Source organism: Balaenoptera borealis (assembly GCF_965194805.1).
Source record: "Balaenoptera borealis genome assembly, chromosome: 12".
Lineage (NCBI taxonomy): Eukaryota > Metazoa > Chordata > Mammalia > Artiodactyla > Balaenopteridae > Balaenoptera > Balaenoptera borealis.
This window is the reverse complement of record NC_138869.1, coordinates 55,719,229-55,740,588: the sequence shown is the minus strand read 5'-3', so window position 1 is coordinate 55,740,588 and position 21,360 is coordinate 55,719,229. Positions and strand designations below refer to the sequence as shown.

The following is a 21,360-nucleotide window of genomic DNA, read 5'->3' as shown; positions in this document are numbered from 1 at the left end:
TGAAAGATATTAAAAATCCAGTCACTTCTCAGCATCTCTGCTCGTGCCGTTCTGGTCAGAGCCACCATCACCCCTCGCACTTATTGCAGCAGCTACCTGTCCTAATCTCTGGCCTCCACCACTGCTGCTTCCCCACAGTCTTTTGTCCACCGGGCGGGCTGAATGTGTCTCTGTTCAAAACTCTGTTGACTTCTTGCCTCACTCAGAGTAAAAGTTAAGCTTTACAGCAGAGTTGGCTCTCTTACCTCCCTGACATCATTGCTTCCCATTTAGTCCCTTCTTCCCCTTTTTTTTAGCCATACTGGCTTTAATATATGTTGAATTAATTAGAATCATGTTTCTTCAGAACCTGAAGGCATTGTTCCCGTGCCTTTTACTATCCAGTGTTACTGATGAAAAGTCTGCTGAGTATTCTTTTGTAGGTGACCTGTTTCTTTTTTCTTGGGAAGATTTTTTACAGTTTTCTCTTTATTCTTCATGGTTAGAAACCTCAAAAGATCTAATTGGCTTTCATTTGGGGTATGGCATTTTATTGTTGGCCCTTTCAGTTTGAAGACTCATTTTCTCCCTTCAGCCCTGGGAAATTTTCATACATTTCTTCGATAATTTCTTCTTCATTTTTTCCTCTCTTCTGTTCAGAATGCTGTATTAACCAATGTTGATTGTTCTGAGCTACTCACTCACAACTTTTACACGTTTCATTTTGTTTTCTCTTTATGGGCTGCCTAGATATTTTCTAACCTTTCTTTTGAAAAACTTTTAGCAATCAAGTTTTTAATTTCCAGGGGCTTTTTCTTATTCATGGATTGTTCTTTTTTAAATAATATCCTGTACTTGTTTATGGATGTACCATCTTTGAATCTCTTTAAGGATGTTAATGTGGATCTTTGAAATGTTTTCTATTATTGGAATTGTTTACTCTGGGCTCAAATTTTCAGTTCACCTTGATCTTTATTTTGCTGCATGTTCTACTCATATCCTGGTTATTCTAGATTTTTAATACATTTATTTAAGAAAGTAGGTTAGAGTAGCTGGTGTGTATGTCTGCTTTACTTTATGGTGAGGAGGCTAGAATTAGGTTGGAGGCAAGCTAAAAGCTGACCATAATTACAAGGGAGACTACTAAAATGCTACATAACAAGGAGGGTTTTACTTTATGGCACTATTGTGTGGCACAAACACACAGCTGTAGTGTTGTTCTGATTTTCCTAGATGGTTTGTTCAGTATTTTTTGTAAGAAGCCTTCTGATTATTTTGCTTGGTGTTCAATACCTGGCACGTTATGTAAGACCTTGAATGTCACTATGATTGAATTTGTTCTCTTTTTAAAATTTTTTTGTGGTTAAAAAAACCTGTAACATAAAATTTACTATCTTAACCAATTTTTAAAAATTCTTTATTTTTTTTTTTGGCCGCACCGCATGGTTTGTGGAATCTTAGTTCCCCAACCAGGGATCGAACCTGAGCCCCAGCAATGAAAGCTCCAGTCCTAATCACTGGACCGCCAGACAATTCCCTGTCTTAACCAATATTAAGTGTACAGTTCAGAGGTGTTAAGTATATTCACATTGTTGTGAAACAGATCTCCAGAACTTTTTGATCTTGCAAATCTGAAACTCTCTACCCTTTAAACAACAACTCCCCTTTTCACCCTTTCCCCAGTACTTGGTAACCACCATTCTACTTTCTGTTTCTGTGAGTTTGCCTACTTTAGACACCTCATATAGGTGGGATCATAGAGTGTCTTTTTGTGACTAGCTTGCTTCACTTAGTATAATGTCCTCAAGGTTCATCCATGTTGCAGCATGAGACCCGATTTCCTTCCTTTTTAAGGCTAATATTCCATTATAACTGCACACCACATTTTATTTCTGTTCATGAATCAATGGACACTTGAGTTACTTCCACCTTTTGGCTATTATGAATAATTCTGCTGCAAACATGGGTGTACAAATATCTCTGAGACTGAGACCCTGCTTTCAGTTCTTTTGGATTTATGCCCGGAAGTGGAATTGTTGGATTATCTAGTAATTTTATTTCTAATTTTTTGAGGGACCTCCATACTGTTTTCTACATGGCTGCAACATTTTACATTCCCACCAACAGTACACAGTGGTCCTAATTTCTCCACATGCCTGCCAACAACTGTTATTTTCCATTTTGTTTGATAGTAGCTATCCCAGTGGATGTGAGGTGTGTAGATTCTTGGTCAGAATTGTATTTTAACCATATAATCTTCTATACCTCTGAGAGATGTATTAGCTGGCCTTCCATGTCTCACTCCTTTACGCTAGGAGGTGCTTCCATTGGCATAGGTTTGTAGTAGTGAGGAACTGGTTTGAATGTCATGGGAAGATATCATTTTGAGAGAGGTGATGGAAAAATGGAAAGAATTTATTCTAATTGAATTTGAAATGACTTGAATGACTTCTTATTTTGAATCTGACTAATAGCAGGGTGGACGTAAAGGGAAGGAAAGATTAATTTATTGATCCTTGAGTTTTAGGTGATGAGAATATTGTTGTGGAAATAGATGCCTGGCAGGGCAGCTAGGAATATGGGAGTGGTATTATGGGTCAGAAAACAGGTCTGGAAACTTGTTTTTGTGCGAGCCAGTGGGATAGAGGTCATAGTATTTCTCTTTGAAATATTCATTTTCTTTAGAACAAAAATCATCTGATAAATTTTTCCTTCTCAATTTTTTACAGCTCTTGCAAGCCTAGGATATGAAAAGAGCTGTGTGTTGTTCAATTGTGCAGCCTTAGCTAGCCAGATTGCAGCGGAACAGAACCTGGATAATGATGAAGGATTGAAAATCGCTGCTAAGCATTATCAGGTATGCAGAACAGTAGTTACTACATAACCATCAACACTAAGTTGGATTAAATTGAAAATAGTTTGCATTTAGGTTTATAAATGTTTCTTTACACACAGATGCTTTCTTGAAAAATAATGTACTTTTTAATGAATTGATACATTTTTTTTTCTTGTTTTTTTTTTTTGATACATATTTTTGAAGCCCTTAGATAAACTACTTACTTGTGGACCCAGCTCTGTTTTTCCTCACCATTGTATACCCAGCACCTAGCACAGTGCCTGGCACATAACAAAGGCTCAGTAGATGTTGGGAGAACAAATGATTAAATGTTTTGAGGTGAAATCCTTGGCAAGTCCCTTTTAAATAAATGACCTCATTTAAAATATTTGTACGTTATTTTTACATAATTTTTCTTAGAGAGACACACTAAAAATTTTACCAGTGTCACAAAAATTAAGACCTCTTGGCAAGAAAATTTTAACTCTGAGCTTGTAGAGCGATCATAGTTAAATGTGGTCAGATGTGTAATGTTCTTAAGTTAGCTAAATTTAGATTTTAGATACAATCATTTACTAATATGGCGTATTATTTGGGGGCAGTATGTTATTTACTCAGCTTTTCTTTTTTGTTTCAATTTAAAAAACAGTAAGTGATTATTGTTAAGTGATATCTATAATTATGTTTTCATGTTTTATATTCCTTTATAATTTACAGAGTATGTTGATGTTCACATAAACTTTTTGATGCATGTTATATAATGCCATTTTCATTTTACAGATGAGACTAAAGGGCAGAAGTGTTAATAAAGTGGTAGATTGGGGTGTCAGGCGTTCTGATTCCAAATTTTATGGAATTCCAAATGCTTCTTATACTGTCCCTCATGGCTATGGAATTTGCTTGTCTCAGAGGTGGAGTTTGATCTTTCCCATTGTTTAAGTTTAGAAGAGAGGTGAAGAATGCTGTTCTAACAAAGTGAGAGGAAAATGTACTTTAAGCACACAACATGCTCCCAATTTTAGATGGGCACAGATGACAAGCATGGTGCATATACCTTTCCTTTGTGAGGCTATAAATGGCAAATATTTTAAAATGTGAAAGTGAAGTAAAATTTTATTTAATTTTCCATTCATTGTAACTCCATTAGTTGGCATGTGAAATCTTAGAGGGCATTCTGAGTTACTGAGGATATGTTCCATTCTGTGAGTCACCTCTGTGATTCACAGCAGGGTACCCTAGTGTGATGGAAAGAGATCCTAGATCCCTGTCTAGGCTGTTTGCTGCCAAGAAGCTCTGTGCCCTTGGCTAAGTGCTTTAACCTCGTAGGTCTCCAGTCCATATTTGTGAATGAGAGACTGGATCCCTTGCAGTTCTAGTCTGTGATTCTGTGAGTTTACTAAGCAAGTCAGCTGATCACTCCTTGGAGACATTCTAGTTTTATGATACTTCATGACTGCAGCAATCATTGATGTTTACTTCAGTACAGTTAACCTTGAGTTAGCTCTGTGTAGCGTAGCTGCATAACCCCCAGCACATTTAAAAAAAAAAATTTATTTATTTGTTTGGTTGCACTGGGTGTTAGTTGTGGCTCACCAGCTCCTTAGTTGTGGCTCCAGGGCTCCTTAGTTGTGGCACGTGGGCTCCTTAGTTGTGGCATGCGAACTCTTAGTTACGGCATGCATGTGGGATCTAGTTCCCTGACTAGGGATCAAACCCAGGCCCCCTGCATTGGGAGTGCAGAGTCTTATCCACTGCAGTACCAGGGAAGTGCCCCCCAGCACTTTTTAATCCCAGACTGCCACCTTTCTTTTTCCCAGGGTTATTTATTTCAGAAAAGCGAAGTTATTTTAGTGTTAACCTCAGCGAAATATAATTGAGAAGAAAAATCTGATGGGGAACATTTCAGCAGGGAGCTCTGAAAGCCAAATAAAAAATCCGCAGCAATGGATAGTCATGCTGTTCCCCAGAGGACTAGATATCAGTACTATTTAAGGTTTCCCCTAAGTATGGCATGTTTAATTATTTGAGAGATGAATTTGGGACCAAAGCAAGAGCATTTCAGGACTAAAAACATTTTAATAATGTTTTTTCCCCTGCCTTTGTTCTCATGTTAGTTTTGAGGAAGTATTTCTAAAAAGTTTAATCAATTTGTCCCATCAGTTTACTTTGTTTGTTACTGCACTTGACTTTAATGTATGTTAAATCTCTTGTTATTCTATAGTGTTTTAGAAAACTGTCCTTATTGTCTATAGGTCAGATGTAAGTGGTTTTGTGTGTAACAGTAGAAAATTGTCTTGCTGAATTCTTACAGATTTAAAAGAAATTCTTTTCTTTCCTCTAGTTTGCTAGTGGTGCCTTTTTGCATATTAAAGAGACAGTTTTATCTGCCTTGAATAGAGAGCCTACTGTGGACATATCTCCAGATACCGTTGGGACTCTCAGTCTTATCATGCTGGCACAGGCCCAAGAAGTATTCTTTTTAAAAGCCACGAGAGGTAATTCCAGTTTTTCCTCTATTTTGTTGCATGTGAAAAGAAGTGACAGGCTTTTAAAATAAGAAGGTGATTGTAATATGTTCAACATAGAACTTTCCTCTTTGAATTTGACCCACGGATTATTGAAAATTTTCAGCTTTCCTTTTCTGACCTTAAGGTGGTACAAATGCACATTTAAGAATGTAGGCTGTGTTTGAAGTCTTTTATGAAATATATAGTTACTGTCTTAAAACACTGAACTCTGGAATAGTATTTATATAGGTTTGTAATATGTCAAAAATTCGTTCATTCAGCAAATAAGTATTGGGTACAACTGTGTGCCAATCCCTGTGATAGGCTCTAGATAGAGTTAGCAGACAAACAAGATTTCTGTTTTCTGGAAGCTTACAATTTATTGTGGGGGAGGTGATAAACAAGAAATTAAGTGGCCAGGGTAATTTTAGAGAGAGATAATTGCTATGAAGAAAATAAGACGTGATAATGACTGGTGGTCTGGCAATTGGGTAAGGATGTAGGGGGAGTCATGGTATTTTAGATTCATCATTCAGGAAGAGTTTCTTTGAGGAGGTCTTGTTTAAACCAGACTTAACTGATAAGAAGGAGCCATCCAGGCAGAGTCCCTGGCCCTGTGAATGAGGGAATAAGAACAATTCTTATAAGGCATGTGAGTTAGTATGAGAAATTAGAATAAGACTGAATATGTAAGTACAGAGAAATTGAAAATAAGGGAGCAGTCCATCAGGTGGAAGCTAAATGAACTGGAAAAGTTTTTCTTTTAAAATAACAGCTTATATTGAGGTAGAATTCATAAACAATAAAATTTACCCTTTTAAAGTATACAATTCATTACTTTTCAGTGTATTCAGAGTTTTGCAACAATCACCATTATCTTATTTTAGAACGTTATCATTACCCCCAAAAGAAACCCCATACCCACTGTCAGTCACTCTCCATTCCCCTTTTCCCCCAGCTTCTAGCAACTGCTGATCTATTCTGACTCTTTGGATCTGCCTGTGGAATAATTAAGTTGTATGCAGAAGAATTGATTTCATCCATAAGAATTTTTTAAGACAAATGTACAAACTTGTGATCTCAATGTCTATACTGAGTTATTATGATATATCAGATTATTTTATATTTATTTTCATTATAATGGTCAATTTAATATTTTATTCCAGATAAAATGAAAGATGCTATCATAGCTAAATTGGCTAATCAGGCTGCAGATTATTTTGGTGATGCTTTTAAACAGTGTCAGTACAAAGATACTCTCCCCAAGGTCAGTTACTGTTTTTGTAAATACTTGGTTGTTTTGCATGTGGAAATATTTGGACATTTTTGTGTATAAGGAGCAAATTAAAAATTATGTTTTATAAAGAAATTTGAAATTTAAGGAGAGGCATTTGAAGAGTATATTTGTAGAAACAGTTTTTTATTTAAGATGCATGACGAATTCTCTTTCATATTTAGGGGATACCTTTGCTTCCACTCTTTACTAAACTTGTTTTTCCAAGCTAAAACTCTTGCTGGAAAATTTTGAACACCTGTCTCCAGTAATTTTATCAGATAAGGGCATTGTGTAGTTTTGAATCATTGGTTATTTGGTACAGCATGAGTACTTGAGCATGTTGATAATTCACCCTTTTAATTATTGTCCTGTTTTCTTAAAGATGAATCTTAAAGCGCAAAAACAGACATAAAGACAAAAGGAAAAGGAAACTTAACAAATTCATCCAGTACTTTGATTAGAATTAAGTTTTGCCAACAGGGCTAGAAAATTGGGCTGCTATTGGACAGCTAAGGAAAACAACCATCTAAAACCATATATCACAGGAAGTATTAATTGTTTTAATATAAACCTTTCTGAAGTGGCATTTGAAGAGACTAGTCAGTGATGATCATTTGTAAATGACAAAGCAGATGATTAGACTAAGAAGTAAATTCAGAGTGCTTAAAAACGGAAACTTACAGACTGAAATGTAGTATGATTCAACTGCTTTCTCTCAGAAATGTTCAAGGAATTAGTTTTGTCTGTATGATAGCAAATGGTATTTGTTACATGCTCTTTTGTAGGGAAATTTATTGATTTATAAGTCATTCAGGAATCTTTATAAATTATGAAATTACAGACAGTTTTGTGGTGAAATAAAAAAGCATGTAAGTACATCAACACATTAGTCAGAATATGAGCACTAGGGAATTTGAAGATTCCTGGAGATTTAAAATTCACCAAGAGATCAGTAGAAATTTGCCCAGGACTCTTGGGTAGTAATAGTGTTGCTCTTAAAAAGAGACTTGGGATCTCCTCTCACCTTTTTTTCATCTGGAAGACCTCATGATCAGCTGCACAGTGTACCGTTACATCCTGTTGGGCCATTAGTTCAGTCCTGTCCCGGAGAGAAGAATGTCACCTACAAAGACTTGGAAACTACCTCTGCACCAATCCTGGTATTCCTTGAAAATCTCCTGTTTAAGTACCAAGTTGCTCCAGACTTACCTTGAGAACTGGCATGAGTGCAGTTTGAGATTTAGATGTCTTTTATTTTTTGCCTTTTTACTAATAAAGCTCATAAGGTATTTTCATATTCTAGTTATAAAACTGGAATATCTGCAAGTAGTGACCCAGGAAGCTAGGAAATTATTCACTGGGAGACAGGAAAGCTCACAAGGTAGTAATTCAGTTTTTGATTCTCTTATTTTTTTGTCTAGACAGTGATTGTCTAGTATATTTCTTGGATATTATATGGCATGTACTTCCTAAAAACAATGAGGTTATAGGCTAGGATTTGACATTTTAGAAGATCCTCTACTGCTTTTTTGGTTCATGTTGTTGGATCTTCTAAAATTAATTTTGACTGGAATTTTTTTCAAAACAAATTAGGGCAAAATAGCACTTTATCATATTAGTCATTAGCTTAGTGCATTTGTCTGTTTGCTATGTGTTTTTGAGTATGTGATACTGAGTAATTTTTATATGGCTAAAAATCATCTTTATTAAAAAAGTCTCTTAGGACATGAATTTAAGTGGGAACTTACTTTACTGTCTTTTGTCTTTTAAACACGTTGAAACAGTCCTATAGAGCAATTTCATTAGTATATGTGAGTAATGGTGGTTTAGTTAACTCTTAAGGGCTGGGTAAGGGCTCACAAGAAAGCTTCTAAAGCCCTGTGCTTGGTGTTCCTCTGTGAATGTCCATTCTACTTCTCTTTCTAATGCATGCTTTCCTTTCTTCTTTGTAAACAAAATGTTGACTTCATGGCTTAATTAAAGTGAATTGTAAAAGCTTAATTGGCTTCATTTAACAGTTAAAAAAGAAAAGAACCCAAACCTTAATTCTAATTGGAAGAAAAAAACTGAATTCATTGAATCCAGTCCGTGCAAAATCATGTGGTCTTCTCTGTTTACACCTGACTAACCTATCTCTAAACCATTAATGGGGTGATTCTAATTTCTGTCTCCTTTTCCTTTTTCTTCCTGCATCCCATGTTGTCTGTGGTGGTTTGTGTGGTTGGACTCTCCCCTGGTCAGTATTTTTATTTCCAGGAGGTGTTCCCTGTCTTGGCTGCAAAGCACTGTATCATGCAGGCCTATGCTGAGTACCACCAGTCTATCCTGGCAAAACAGCAGAAGAAATTTGGAGAAGAGATTGCAAGGTTACAGGTGAGTTTCTCAGAAATAAATATTTAAGTAACTTGGATTTCTCGTTTTTTTTTTTTTTAATAAATTTATTTATTTATTTTTGGCTGTGTTGGGTCTTCGTTTCTGTGCGAGGGCTTTCTCCAGTTGCAGCAAGTGGGGGCCACTCTTCATCACGGTGCGCGGGCTTCTCACTGTCGCAGCCTCTCCCGTTGCGGAGCACAGGCTCCAGACGCGCAGGCTCAGTAGTTGTGGCTCACGGGCTTAGTTGCTCCGCGGCATGTGGGATCTTCCCAGACCAGGGCTCGAACCCATGTTCCCTGCATTGACAGGCAGATTCCAACCACTGCGCCACCAGGGAAGCCCGGATTTCTCTTTTTTTTTAGTGAGATTCCCAAGTTTGCTCGTAAAAATCTTTCCCACTCATTTCCCCTGTCAACAGAGTCAGGTGATTGTTTTTATTTTCTAGGCTATACCTACTGTGTGCTTTTTGAAGTCTCACATTTTATCTAAAAATTTCATGCAAAATTTGCATTCAGTTTTCTTTTATTTATCCTGTTTATTTTAATATAAAATATTCTAAATTAATTATATGCTCCAGAAAGGATGTGGAGTACTTAACTTGTGGCCTAGCCTTGGTCTAAATTGGGTCATACAATTCCACAGCTTGAAAAGGACAGTGGTAATAGATACATAAATAGATTTGGTAATCAACAGAGTACCTTCTATGCTGTTGTATCAGCACTGGGTGTGTGAGAAACTTGATGGGACATCTGGGGCAACTTCGCAGAAGGGGCAAGGGCTGTTTACATGAGTTGTTTGTATTTTGAGGGTTGGTAAGCAGAGGGTAGGAAGAGAACTGTTAAGGAAATTTAAATATGGACTGGTATTAGAAGATACTATTCAAGTCTTATTTAGGAAGTTCAGTTTAATTAGTCTTTTCATGAGAAAAGAAACCCAAGTTTTTTGGTTTTTTTTTTTTAATGCATTTTTATTACTAGGGGTATAGAAGCCTCTAGCGGTATTCTATTTTATTTTATTTTTTTTTTAAGAAAACATTCTATTAATTAATTATTTATTTTTGGCTGTGTTGGGTCTTCGTTTCTGTGCGAGGGCTTTCTCTAGTTGCAGCAAGTGGGGGCCACTCTTCATCGCGGTGCACGGGCCTCTCACTATCGCGGCCTCTCTTGTTGCGGAGCACAGGCTCCAGACGCGCAGGCTCAGTAGTTGTGGCTCACGGGCCTAGTTGCCCCGCGGCATGTGGGATCTTCCCAGACCAGGGCTCGAACCCGTGTCCCCTGCATTGGCAGACAGATTCTCAACCACTGCGCCACCAGGGAAGCCCGAAACCCAAGTTTTATAAAAAATAAAATGTATGCTTGTATTATACTCCACACCTCCACACTGACAAAATCAGAGACGGGCACACTCAGATTATCAAACATTTTATTTTTCCAGGGATTCACTTTGATTGTAATAACTTAGCATCTTATGAAAGCATTATATGAAAATGCTTCTGAGAATGGGGTTTCTGGGGGAGAGATTTTTTTGGGGTAGCATATTTAAAGTATTAGGAGTATTAGGAGTTTTGACTGAAAGAAGAACACACAACATAAGAGTTGCAGTTTAAGTTTTATTCAGGGACTTTACTGAGGACTGTGGCCTGGGAGACAGCCTCTCAGTAGCTCTGGGGAACCACTCTGAAGAGGTAGGGGAGAAACCAGCTTATATATGATTTTGGCTAAGGAATATGTACAGTCGGTCAGGCTTACGTCTCAGTAACATTACTGCTAGTCACAAAGAACAGATACCTCAAGTTAATGATTTTAGTGCTTTTCTATGTATGGGAAGATGTGGGAATCTGGGTTCATTAAAATTCTTCCTGAGATATGCATCTAACTGTCTAAGGGGCCTGTTTTTCGAAAGCACAGAGTGCCTCATCTTGTTTTTCATCCTGAATTCCTCTCTCAGGGAGCAGTGTTGGTCAGCCACTGCAGTGGATAATGACTGGGTGATGAGCACTGCTGTTTGTTTTACAGAAGTTCAGCTTTTTTATTTTGGGGGAATTCTGGGACTGTTATATTCAAATAAGCCTTTATTCTCTATAAACCAGTTATATAAGAGCTCCTTTTGAAATTTTAATCTAATTTTTAAAACCCCTCTGGAAAAAGGAAACTATTTCAAACTCGCACAACAAGAGATAAAGACTTTTTTCAGTTATAGACACACAAGAGTTTATAACTTCAGTTTCACACCTTTAGTCATAGGTCAGAAGTTAACATATAGAACACAAATACTTACTGATTCATATCTCCAAGGGCTGTTCCTCTTTCCATTTAAGTATGAGATATTTTTCCACTTGATTTGAGCTGAGAAATAGGCAAACAGAACAAAACAGACAAAAAAGATGACCAGCAAGTCATATTCTCCGTAGTCTCTCCTTCTGCCCCATGTACCTGATGGTTGCACCATTCAATCAGCTTTGCAATCATTGTTAACAATAATGGGGAAAAACTTATTAGTCACGAGCAAACCAGAAATAAAAACAAAATCACAAGAGTCAGGAATATCATAACAGTAGGTAAAATAACAAAGGGAAAATTGCTGCTTGTGATTCACTTCTGGGGCCAAGAAAAGTTGTACCTGGACTTATACAGCTCATGAAGTGCGCTTATTGGACAGTGCAGTTCATTTGGCTCCAGAAGGTGGGTCCACTTGATCATCCTGGTGGAGTCTCTAAAGCTGCCAAGGTACAGTCTTCAAAAAGACATAAAAATACAGTTGACCCTTGAACAACACAGGCTTGAACTGTCCAAGTCCACTTATATGCAGGTTTATTTCAATGAATAAATATTTGGCTCTCCGTATTTTCAGGTTCTGAATTTATGGATTCAATCAAATGCTGGTCGTGTACTATGTTTAATCTGCAGATGCAGAGTCTGTGGGTATGGAGGGCCAACTGTGGGACTTGAGGATTTGGATTTTGGTGTCTGTGGCAGATCCTGGAACCAATCCCCCATGGATACTGAGGGATGACTCTTTATAGATAAAAAAAAGTGACTCAGAGTAAATACATATCAGAATTTATTTAATTCATTAATGAGGGACCTAATGAGATGATAAAACTGATTTTGTTAAAGTATTGTTTTTTTCTTTGTTATGATAGTAGCTTGGAGATATTAAGGAGACTGTTTATGCTTCTGTATGAATTTTATTTAAGTATTTACTATGAAAAATTTCAAAAAAATATATATAAAAGTAAGAATCAAATATCCATTACCCAGCTTCAGTGATTTTCAATATTTTGCTTTGCGTTTCATGTTTCCCCTTCCCCTCTTATTTTTTTTGGAGTATTTTCAGCTGTCTTATGTATCATTTCATCCTTAAGTTACTTCAGTATATGTAAGTCTTAAAAAAATTAAAACCACAATGTCATCCTATCTAGCACAATTAATACTAATTAATAATTATTTCTAGTAATCTAATAGTATCCAAACATAGTTTAGCTTTCTCTGATTTTTTCTAAAATGTGTTTTCACGGTTGGTTTGTTCAAATGAGGATTCGTACATGGTCCTCATGTTGCATTTGGTTGATGTGTCTCATGAATTTTTAATTTGTAATGGCCTCTGCTCCCCAACTGCCATGTTGAATTGTCCTCACTTTTTCTTGTTTTGTATGTTTCTTACACTGATTTCTGTGATGTCTGTTATCTCTTTCATGTTCCTTGCATAAATATTACAGTCTTCCTTAAACTATTTTAGTATTTTTCTTCACTTTCTTTCCTGAGTTCTGCAGGTCCCGTTTCACATTCTCTTGCTATCTATCACCCCCTGTTAATCTGGGCCATCTGATCCTCTGTTCATATTTTGTGTGTCTTTGGTACTGTGATTGCATCCTTAAGTTTTTAGCTTATTTTAGTTTTTTTAGTATGCTGTGTTCTTTGCTTTGTGGCAATATTTCTTTCTTTCTTTTTTTTTTTTTTTGGCTGTGCTGCGAGGCTTGCGGGATTTTAGTTTCCCGACCAGGGATTGAACACGAGGCCACAGCAGTGAAAGTGCGAGTCCTAACCACTGGACTGCCAGGGAACTCCCTGTGGCAACATTTCTTCAGTGAATTTTCATTATCTGTTGGAAAGTTAAACTGCTCTTTTTCATCCTTTTCCTTATGGTTTCTTAGTGTTGAGGCAGATAGGATGCCTTTTCAGTCACTTGTGTTTGAATGAGCTTGATTTTAGTCGGGGAATAGCAAGAGGTTCCTGGGTGGGGGAACCACAGGGTATCTTTCCAAGCCTACTTGTGTAGGGCCCTTCCTCCTCTCCTCCTCTCTGCTTCTCAAAGCCTGGTGTAGGAAGGATTCCACTTCTGTGCCTGTATTTCCCTGAGTTCCTCACAGCCTTTGCTTTTCCAGGTGATGCATCTACTTTCAGAGTTTGTATTTTGTTGACATTTTCTGAGTGCTCATCCGCTTTCCGCCTTCTCCCCACTTTCAGTCCTCTGTTCTGCTTCCCCCAGCATCCCTGCCCTTGTAATTATCTGCCTCTGTGCTCAGCAGGTCCTTGGGACAAGGCTCCTCAGTATTCCATTTTTCCTGTGACCCCTGGGTGGCTCCAGGCAGACCATTTGGCTTTACCTTTATCTTTGAGCTGGCAGCTGTCACCTCATTGCATTTCATTGTTTTTAGATTTGCTTAATTAAGCACTTTGCCCTCAGGGTGGGGCCCTTAGCCTTCCCCTGTTTCTCCTGCTGTATTCAGCATTTCTTATGCTCCTAATAATTTTTCAATTTGGGGGAACGTTTGACCACATTTACAAATCAAATTTGATGTACAGATCACTTTAAAAAGTGATTTAAATTTGTGCATTTTCCCATCTCTTGGTTTACACTAAAGGTGTAGCTTTTGTTCTCTTTGTTTTGGTTATCCTTGTTTCTATTTCATGTTAATCTTGCACATATATTTTAAAATTTATTCCTGGATATTTTGTCTTCCTGTTGCTAGTAACAATGGATTTTTTCTTTAGTTATCTTTTCAAATTGGTGGTTGTTTATCTGTATTTGCTCTGTTGATTTTGAATCTAAGCTATCTCTTATTTAGAATAGTTAATTCTCTTAGCTTTTGCTGGTATACAAATATATACCAGCAAAAGCTGGTAAATAATAATTGTTCCTTTTCTTTTCTAAATTTTATACCTCTAATTTTATCCTTTTGTCTGGTTATTTTGACATGTTCTGTGTTCTATGTTCATGACAATACTGGTGATCTTTGTTTTATTTTGACTCTAGGAATGTTTCTTTTATTTTTCTGCTAAGCATGAGATTAGCTTTGGAGGTTAAGATTTTAACATGTTAAGGAACTGGGTATCTATTTTTATTTTACTAAAATTTAAAAAAAATGTCGAGTGAATATTTTATCAAATGAGTTTTCAACATCTTTAGAGATAATTCGATTTTTTAAACTTAAATTTATTATTTGGAGAATTATATAAGTAGGTTTTGTAATATTAAACCATTCTTGTAATCTTGTAATTTTGGTGTTTTAGACTTTTTTTATCTCTTCATGTGGTCGCTTTATATAGATGGTCTTTATATACCTGAGAATATTATGTATTCTCTAACTGTGGAAGCCAGGGTTCTCTCTGTCTGGTAAATCAAACTCATTAATTGTGTTGTTCAGATCTTCTGTAATCTTAACACATTGTTTACTCCATTTATTTCTGAGACAGGAATGTTAAAATCTTCCACTCTAATGCTGGGTAGATTTAGCAATTTTTCATTATAATTGTTTATATAGATAAAGGCTTTTAAATACAATATTTAAGAGGTTTTACATCTTTCTGGCAAATTGGAAAGTGTTTTATACTGAATTTATCCCTAATAATGCTTTTGACTTTATTGTCTATTTTATCTGGTGTTACTGTACCTAACACCACCTAAGTAATTTGAACCCTAACTTTATGTGAGGCATGTGTTCATCTTATGTATCACAAGGGCAGCCTTTAAAGAAAAAATTCCTATTGGTGCTGACACAGCATGCTTCCTTGTTGATTTTCTATGTTGCATAATTTTTTGCTGACTCACCCTTTTCATCACGGGTATAGCCCTTTGAGGTTCCTGCCTTCATGTGGAGGGTGAAAGGGATGTTTCTTAGTTTTCTGTCTTATGTAGTTTCAAGACCCCTGTCTTAAGTCTCTCTGAGAGCTTTTAATGCATTTTAATAGCTCGTCCTTTGGGTACAGAAATACCCAACAGTCAGAGCCAGCTTTCCTCAATGTCAGCTTATAGTTTTGATTTCTTTTATTTTCTTTGTAATTCATTCATGTCTTTAAAGGAATATCTGCTCTGTATTATTCTTCATTTTTTGATATTTTGGTATTTTGTGATGGGAGAATTTCTAGGCTGTTCTGTTGACCACATTTCTAGTAATGCCAGTCCTCAAAGATTTTTTAAAAAAACCAGTGCTTGGATACCTGGTTGAAAAAAAGAAAGAAAAAAAATATATATATATATATTTTTTTTTACATTTTCTTAACTAGCATGCGGCAGAATTGATTAAAACAGTGGCATCTCGCTATGATGAATACGTCAACGTGAAGGAATTTTCTGACAAAATCAACCGTGCCCTTACTGCAGCAAAGAAGGATAATGACTTCATTTATCATGATCGAGTTCCAGACCTTAAAGATCTAGACCCTATTGGCAAAGCCACACTTGTGAAATCTACGCCAGTCAGTGTACCCATCAGCCAGAAATTCACCGGTATGTCAACTGTTCAGAGGCACTTTAATCTTATTTATTTTTTCTGCAGTTTAATCTACTTTTTGTAGCTAAAATCACATAATTGCGATTGTATGCTTTGAATATAATTTGCATTCATGTTGTTCAAAGTGAATATGAGAATAAAAATTACAGTGAAATTTTAAGATGGAAAGTAAATGGTAGTAAAGCATGAAGTATATATACAACAGAGTCAGAAAACTTGAAACTGTGTGTCTGAGTAATGATAACGACTTCAGTGAGCGTTTGTCTTTTTGTTAACATTTGTTATTTAAGATTCTGCTAATAAAATAAACATACATAAACATGACTTTAAACATAAAAGCTTCTGGAGTCATGGTTGTATCAAATGTTATAATATCCTTGAATATTGTAGGTATATGCAATATTATGGTAGCCTCTAGCTGAGATGCCAAGGATAATATTCTAAGTTATTGGGTGGTTATTTTACAGTTAGCCATCTGTATCTGTGGTTCCACAGCCATGAATGCAAGCAACTGCTGATTGAAAAATATTCACATAAAAAAATTTCCAGAAAGTTCCAAAAAGCAAAATTTGAATTTGCCATCCTCTGGCAACTATTTACATAGCATTTACATTGTATTAAGTATCATAAGTAAGCTAGAAATGATTTAAAGTGTTTGGGAGGATATGTGTAGGTTATATGCAAATACTGTGCCATTTTTGTATAAGGGACTTGGGCATCCACGGATTTGATATCCACCGGGGGTCCTGGAACCAATCCCCTGCAGATACCAAGGGACAACTGTACTTATTCCTATTTAACAAACACAAAGTGTCTACCATGTACCAGAAACTCTTTTCAGCACTTTACAAATATTAGCTCATTTATTTCTCAGAACAACTCCATGAGACAGGTACTATTATTATCCCCATTTGACTGATGAGGATACTGATGCAGAGTGGTTAAGTCATTTGCCCAAGGTTGCAGAGCCAGGAAGTGGTAGAGCTGGAAACCATAGCACTGTGGCCCACTCAATCAGTTTCATCAACAAATAAGCATTGTTTTCTCCTGTGTAGATCTTCACCAAAGATCCTTTAAACTTAATGACTAACACATCTTTAAAAGCTAAGAAAGTTAAGTTCAAAGAAAAAGCTTTCGTTATCATTGTCCACGAATATGGTGATCAAAAAATTCTCTTCATCATTGTATTTTCAATAGTGATTTAGTTTTGTTCTTTAAATATTTGTAGACTTTTAATGTGAATATTGGAAAGGAAATATGAGTAGTCACTTTACAGTTTGAGTTTTTGTCTTAAAGTTTTGTGGAAATTTTGATTTCTAATTTTAGATCTGTTTGAGAAGATGGTTCCTGTGTCAGTGCAGCAGTCTTTGGCTGCCTGTGGTCAGAGGAAAGCTGATTTAGTTAACAGATCAATTGCTCAAATGAGAGAAGCCACCACTTTGGCAAATGGGTAAGTAGAGCTTAACTTTCATAAATTTATCTCTAAAGTTCTGATGTTTTCTGATTGATTATTTATGAACGTTGTAGTTTTCTGAGCTCAGAGCTGAATGTCAAGGATATTTGAAATAACAAATATAGACACACACACACACATTTCTTGGGGACACTATATTTACTGAACCCTGGCAAATGTATTATAGTTGGAAGAAATTTAATTACTGAAACAAAGTGAAAATATTTGACCACTAATTTGTATTTTAGGAGATATTTATTTGAGGGAAATGTGAAGTAGAAATGAACTTTCAAGGTTAAGATACATGTACATTCAGTATTCTGAAACAGTTTTTGTTTTTGGTGGATTGAAGACTAAGAAAATAATACATTGTTTTAAAAAATATATTAAGTATAATTTTCACACAATAAAATACACCCATTTTAAGTGTATAGTTCAAATCTTTTTGATAAATATGTATACCCATGTAACTACCACCACCATGATCAAGATAGAGAACATATCCATCACCCTAAAAAATTCCCTCATGCCTTTCCATTCAATTCCTCCTCCTCTACCCTCTAGCCACTACTGATCTGCTCCCTGTCACCATAGGTTAGTTTTACCTTTTATACAATTTAATATAAATGTAATCATTATAGCATGTGCAATATGTACATGACAGTATATAGTACATTATATGCAGTAAATAGTACATTATATATGATATATATTGATAGTGCATTATATGCAGTGTATAGTATTGCTACAGTATGTATAATATGCAATACTTGCAGTATGCACAGCCTGTAACAGTATATATTAAAAATGTGTTGGGCTTCTTTCACTTAGCATAATCTATGTTTTATGTATGTTTGATTCTTTTTATTACTGAGCAGTATTCCTTTTTATGGTTAAATAGTTTGTTAATTCTTTCACCTTTTGATGGACGTTTCAGTTGTTATGAACACTGATGTACAGATCTTTGTGTGGACATGTTTTATTTCTCTTGGGTAAGTAACCTAGGATTAGAATTGCTGAGTTGTATGGTTAGTGTATGTTTAACTTCACATGAAATGTCCAGATGGTTTTCCAAAGTCATTGTTCCTGCACTGTTTGAGAAATGCACTTGCTCTGCATTCTCATCAGAACTTAGGATTGTCAGTCTCTTTAATTTTAGCCATTTTAGTGTTTGTGTAGCAGTATCCCATAGTGGTTTAATTTTCATTCCCCTGATGACTAACGATGTTGAGCAACTCTTCATGTGCTTATTAGCCATTCATATGTCTTTGTGAAGTGTCTGTTGAAATCTTTTTGCTCGTTTTCAGAAACTGAGTTTTTCTTCTTAATCATTTTTAAAGAGTTCTTTACATATTTTAGAGGCAAGCCTTTATCAGAAATGTTACTGAGAATGTTTTTTCCTAGTCTTGTTTGCTTTTTCATGTTTTTAGTTTTGATGAACGCATAGGTTTTGACCTCATTTTACTTTTTCCAGTGAGAAAGCAACATAAGTTTACTCTAACATCCCCTCCATTATGTAAATGAAATAATAGAATAATAGCTATTGTGCCACAAAACCGAACAGATGAAGATGCTGTATTAATACATAGATCAACTATGTACTCTTGAAATTTTGCTTAGATGATATGAAATTATAACCATTTTGTGTATTATTTCTGTTTTGTCACTGACAGTATAACAATCAGGAGTGTGATAAAAGATTGCATTTTTAAAATAGAATTTTTGACTTTTAATTACTTAGACTGAAAGAAGTTAAGTTTACCTGTGAGCCAAAGGTATCTAGTATATTTTAATGCATATTTCTTACCTTTTAGCTTTCAGTTCTGAACTGTGAACCTAACTTAACACTTTAATGAGTTTGTTTTAATTTTATCAATCACTGATTTTCTGTTTTTCCTCTACATTTGCTTTATGTTTCCATTGACAGGGCTTACCCACTTTTTTGGAGTGCTAACTCTGCTGCTATTGATTTGGATATAGGAGATCAGTGTTTTAAAGGAGGATTAGACCTCTAGATGACATAGTATCTCATTTTTTCAGGGTGTTAGCTTCACTTAATCTTCCAGCAGCAATTGAAGATATATCTGGAGATACTGTACCTCAGTCTATACTGACTAAGTCCACATCTGTGATTGAACAGGGAGGCATCCAGACTGTTGATCAGTTGATCAAAGAGCTACCTGAACTTCTACAAAGAAATAGAGAAATCCTAGATGAGGTATGTTTTAAGAGATTTGCTTTTCAGGTAAAAACTTTTCAGCCCCTTGGTGTCCAGCAGGGATTAGGATTCAAGGCTTCTTCCTATTGGGTTTCACAAGGTAGCACTCATCATTTAGGTGACTTTGCTGTGGCCCAGACAGAGTCTGCTCTTCAGCCTCAACAGGAATTCTGATTGAGTGAAAATGGGGTCATATGTGTCTTAAGGGTATATAAATGCACATTACTAAAACTCGTACGACCATTGTGTAAAACTAGTATACTGTGAGAAATTACTATCACACAAACTGTTCAAGCTTTTCATAATTAATTCTTTTTTTTTTTCCTATGAAAGATTAGGTCTCTGGTGAACAACGAATCAGACTAAGGAAGTTAGGCTATCAAATGTTTTATAAGCCCACTATACCTATCTTTTAGTAGAAAGGAGATTTTATCAATAAGAATGGAACACTAAAGATTTTTGGCTAAAGACAGCTATTTGCCAATGTTATTCTCCTTTTACTGTGCTTTCACCTAATTGATACATTTGTTTCTTTATTGATACATTTGTTTCTTTAGCTATAAATATATTCAGGCTGGTTATTTTGGCTTTTGTCAGTTTAGGAGTCACATCTTTTTTAGGTGACTTCTGTTCTCAATGCTTTAATTCATGTTTTGATCTTTCAGTTAACTATCAGAGGATGTTGTATTTACATCATATCCAAGTACTTTGGGGCAAAGATGGAGTACTTAAGTACTTATGACAGTGTGAACCTTGGGGATGAGACTATATACCTTCCAGGGTTATTTAAAGGATTAACTAAAATAAAACAAATATTAATGTGGAAAAAAGCTCATCTCATAATTAAGGAAAAACTGGCTTTATTAGTGTATATGATATATCTGTTGTCTGCCTATCTTAATATGAAGGATTTTTATTTATTTTATTTGGTGTTCCTAACAGCCTTATGAGTCAGAGTCACTGTTATTCTGTCAGTTGTACTTGGAGAGTCCCATTTTAAGTAAGTTGTAAGTTGTGAAGCTGATACTGTTTTTGAGTGTTTATCTCTGTGGTAGCAAATTTAATTTTGGTCTTGATCTTGAGAAAATTTAAAGTGTCCACTAATTTTTTAAATGATAAATTTATCTTGCTTGGGAGCTATTGGGCCCTTTCCATCTTAGATTCATGGATTCTGTTTCTTCAGTTACTGTTTTTTCCTCCATTCTCTCCTAATGAATTCCTGTTAGATTGATGGTGGTGCTTCTGGGTCAGTTCTTCACATCTCTCTCTCTTTAAAAAAAAAAAAAAATTAATTAATTAATTAATTAATTTGACTGCGCTGGGTCTTAGCTGTGGCACTCGGGATCTTTGTTGCCCCCTGCAAGATCTTCATTGCAGCATGCAGGATCTGGTTTCCTGACCAGGGATCGAACCGGGCCCCCTGCATTGGGAGCATGGAGACTTAACCACTGGACCACCAGGGAAGTCCCACATCTCTTAAAGTTTCTATTACTTTTTTTTTTTTTTTTTTTAGAATTTTACTAGCTTATTAAGAATTACTAGGGATGTTTGAAATGTTTTACTTCTTTTTTTAAATTTTTTTTAAGAGTTTTTTTGTTTGTTTGTTTTTTACAGGAAGGCAGACAAATGGGCTTTTAATTAATTAATTAATTAATTTTTGCTGTGTTGGGTCTTCGTTTCTGTGCGAGGGCTTTCTCTAATTGCGGCAAGTGGGGGCCACTCTTCATCGCGGTGCGCGGGCCTCTCACTATCGCGGCCTCTCTTGTTGCGGAGCACAGGCTCCAGACGCGCTGGCTCAGTAGTTGTGGCTCACGGGCCCAGTTGCTCCGCGGCATGTGGGATCTTCCCAGACCAGGGCTGGAACCCGTGTCCCCTGCATTGGCAGGCAGATTCTCAACCACTGCGCTACCAGGGAAGCCCTCTATTACTTTTTCTCTTTGTGCTCTTGTTCTTTCTGGGAGATTGTCTCAGGCTAGCCATCCAGC

General features: G+C 36.1%; 1 protein-coding gene and 1 long non-coding RNA gene across 3 annotated transcripts in view; one reads left to right on the top strand and one right to left on the bottom strand.

The window, feature by feature from the left end:
- Positions 1-21,360, top strand: part of PDCD6IP (programmed cell death 6 interacting protein) — a 62,849-nt gene that overhangs the window by 18,800 nt on the left and 22,689 nt on the right. The window contains exons 4-10 of one of the 2 annotated variants that reach the window (XM_082348455.1): positions 2,709-2,836; positions 5,157-5,310; positions 6,489-6,589; positions 8,855-8,971; positions 15,478-15,700; positions 17,031-17,154; positions 19,198-19,375. In XM_082348455.1, coding sequence (XP_082204581.1) covers positions 2,709-2,836; positions 5,157-5,310; positions 6,489-6,589; positions 8,855-8,971; positions 15,478-15,700; positions 17,031-17,154; positions 19,198-19,375 — 1,025 coding nt within the window. Of the gene's footprint in view, positions 1-2,708; positions 2,837-5,156; positions 5,311-6,488; positions 6,590-8,839; positions 8,972-15,477; positions 15,701-17,030; positions 17,155-19,197; positions 19,376-21,360 lie in introns of both variants that reach the window. The other variant, XM_082348454.1, reaches the window with a different exon arrangement.
- Positions 1-21,360, bottom strand: part of LOC309608556 — a 75,912-nt gene that overhangs the window by 37,832 nt on the left and 16,720 nt on the right. The gene's annotated exons all lie outside the window — the stretch shown is intronic.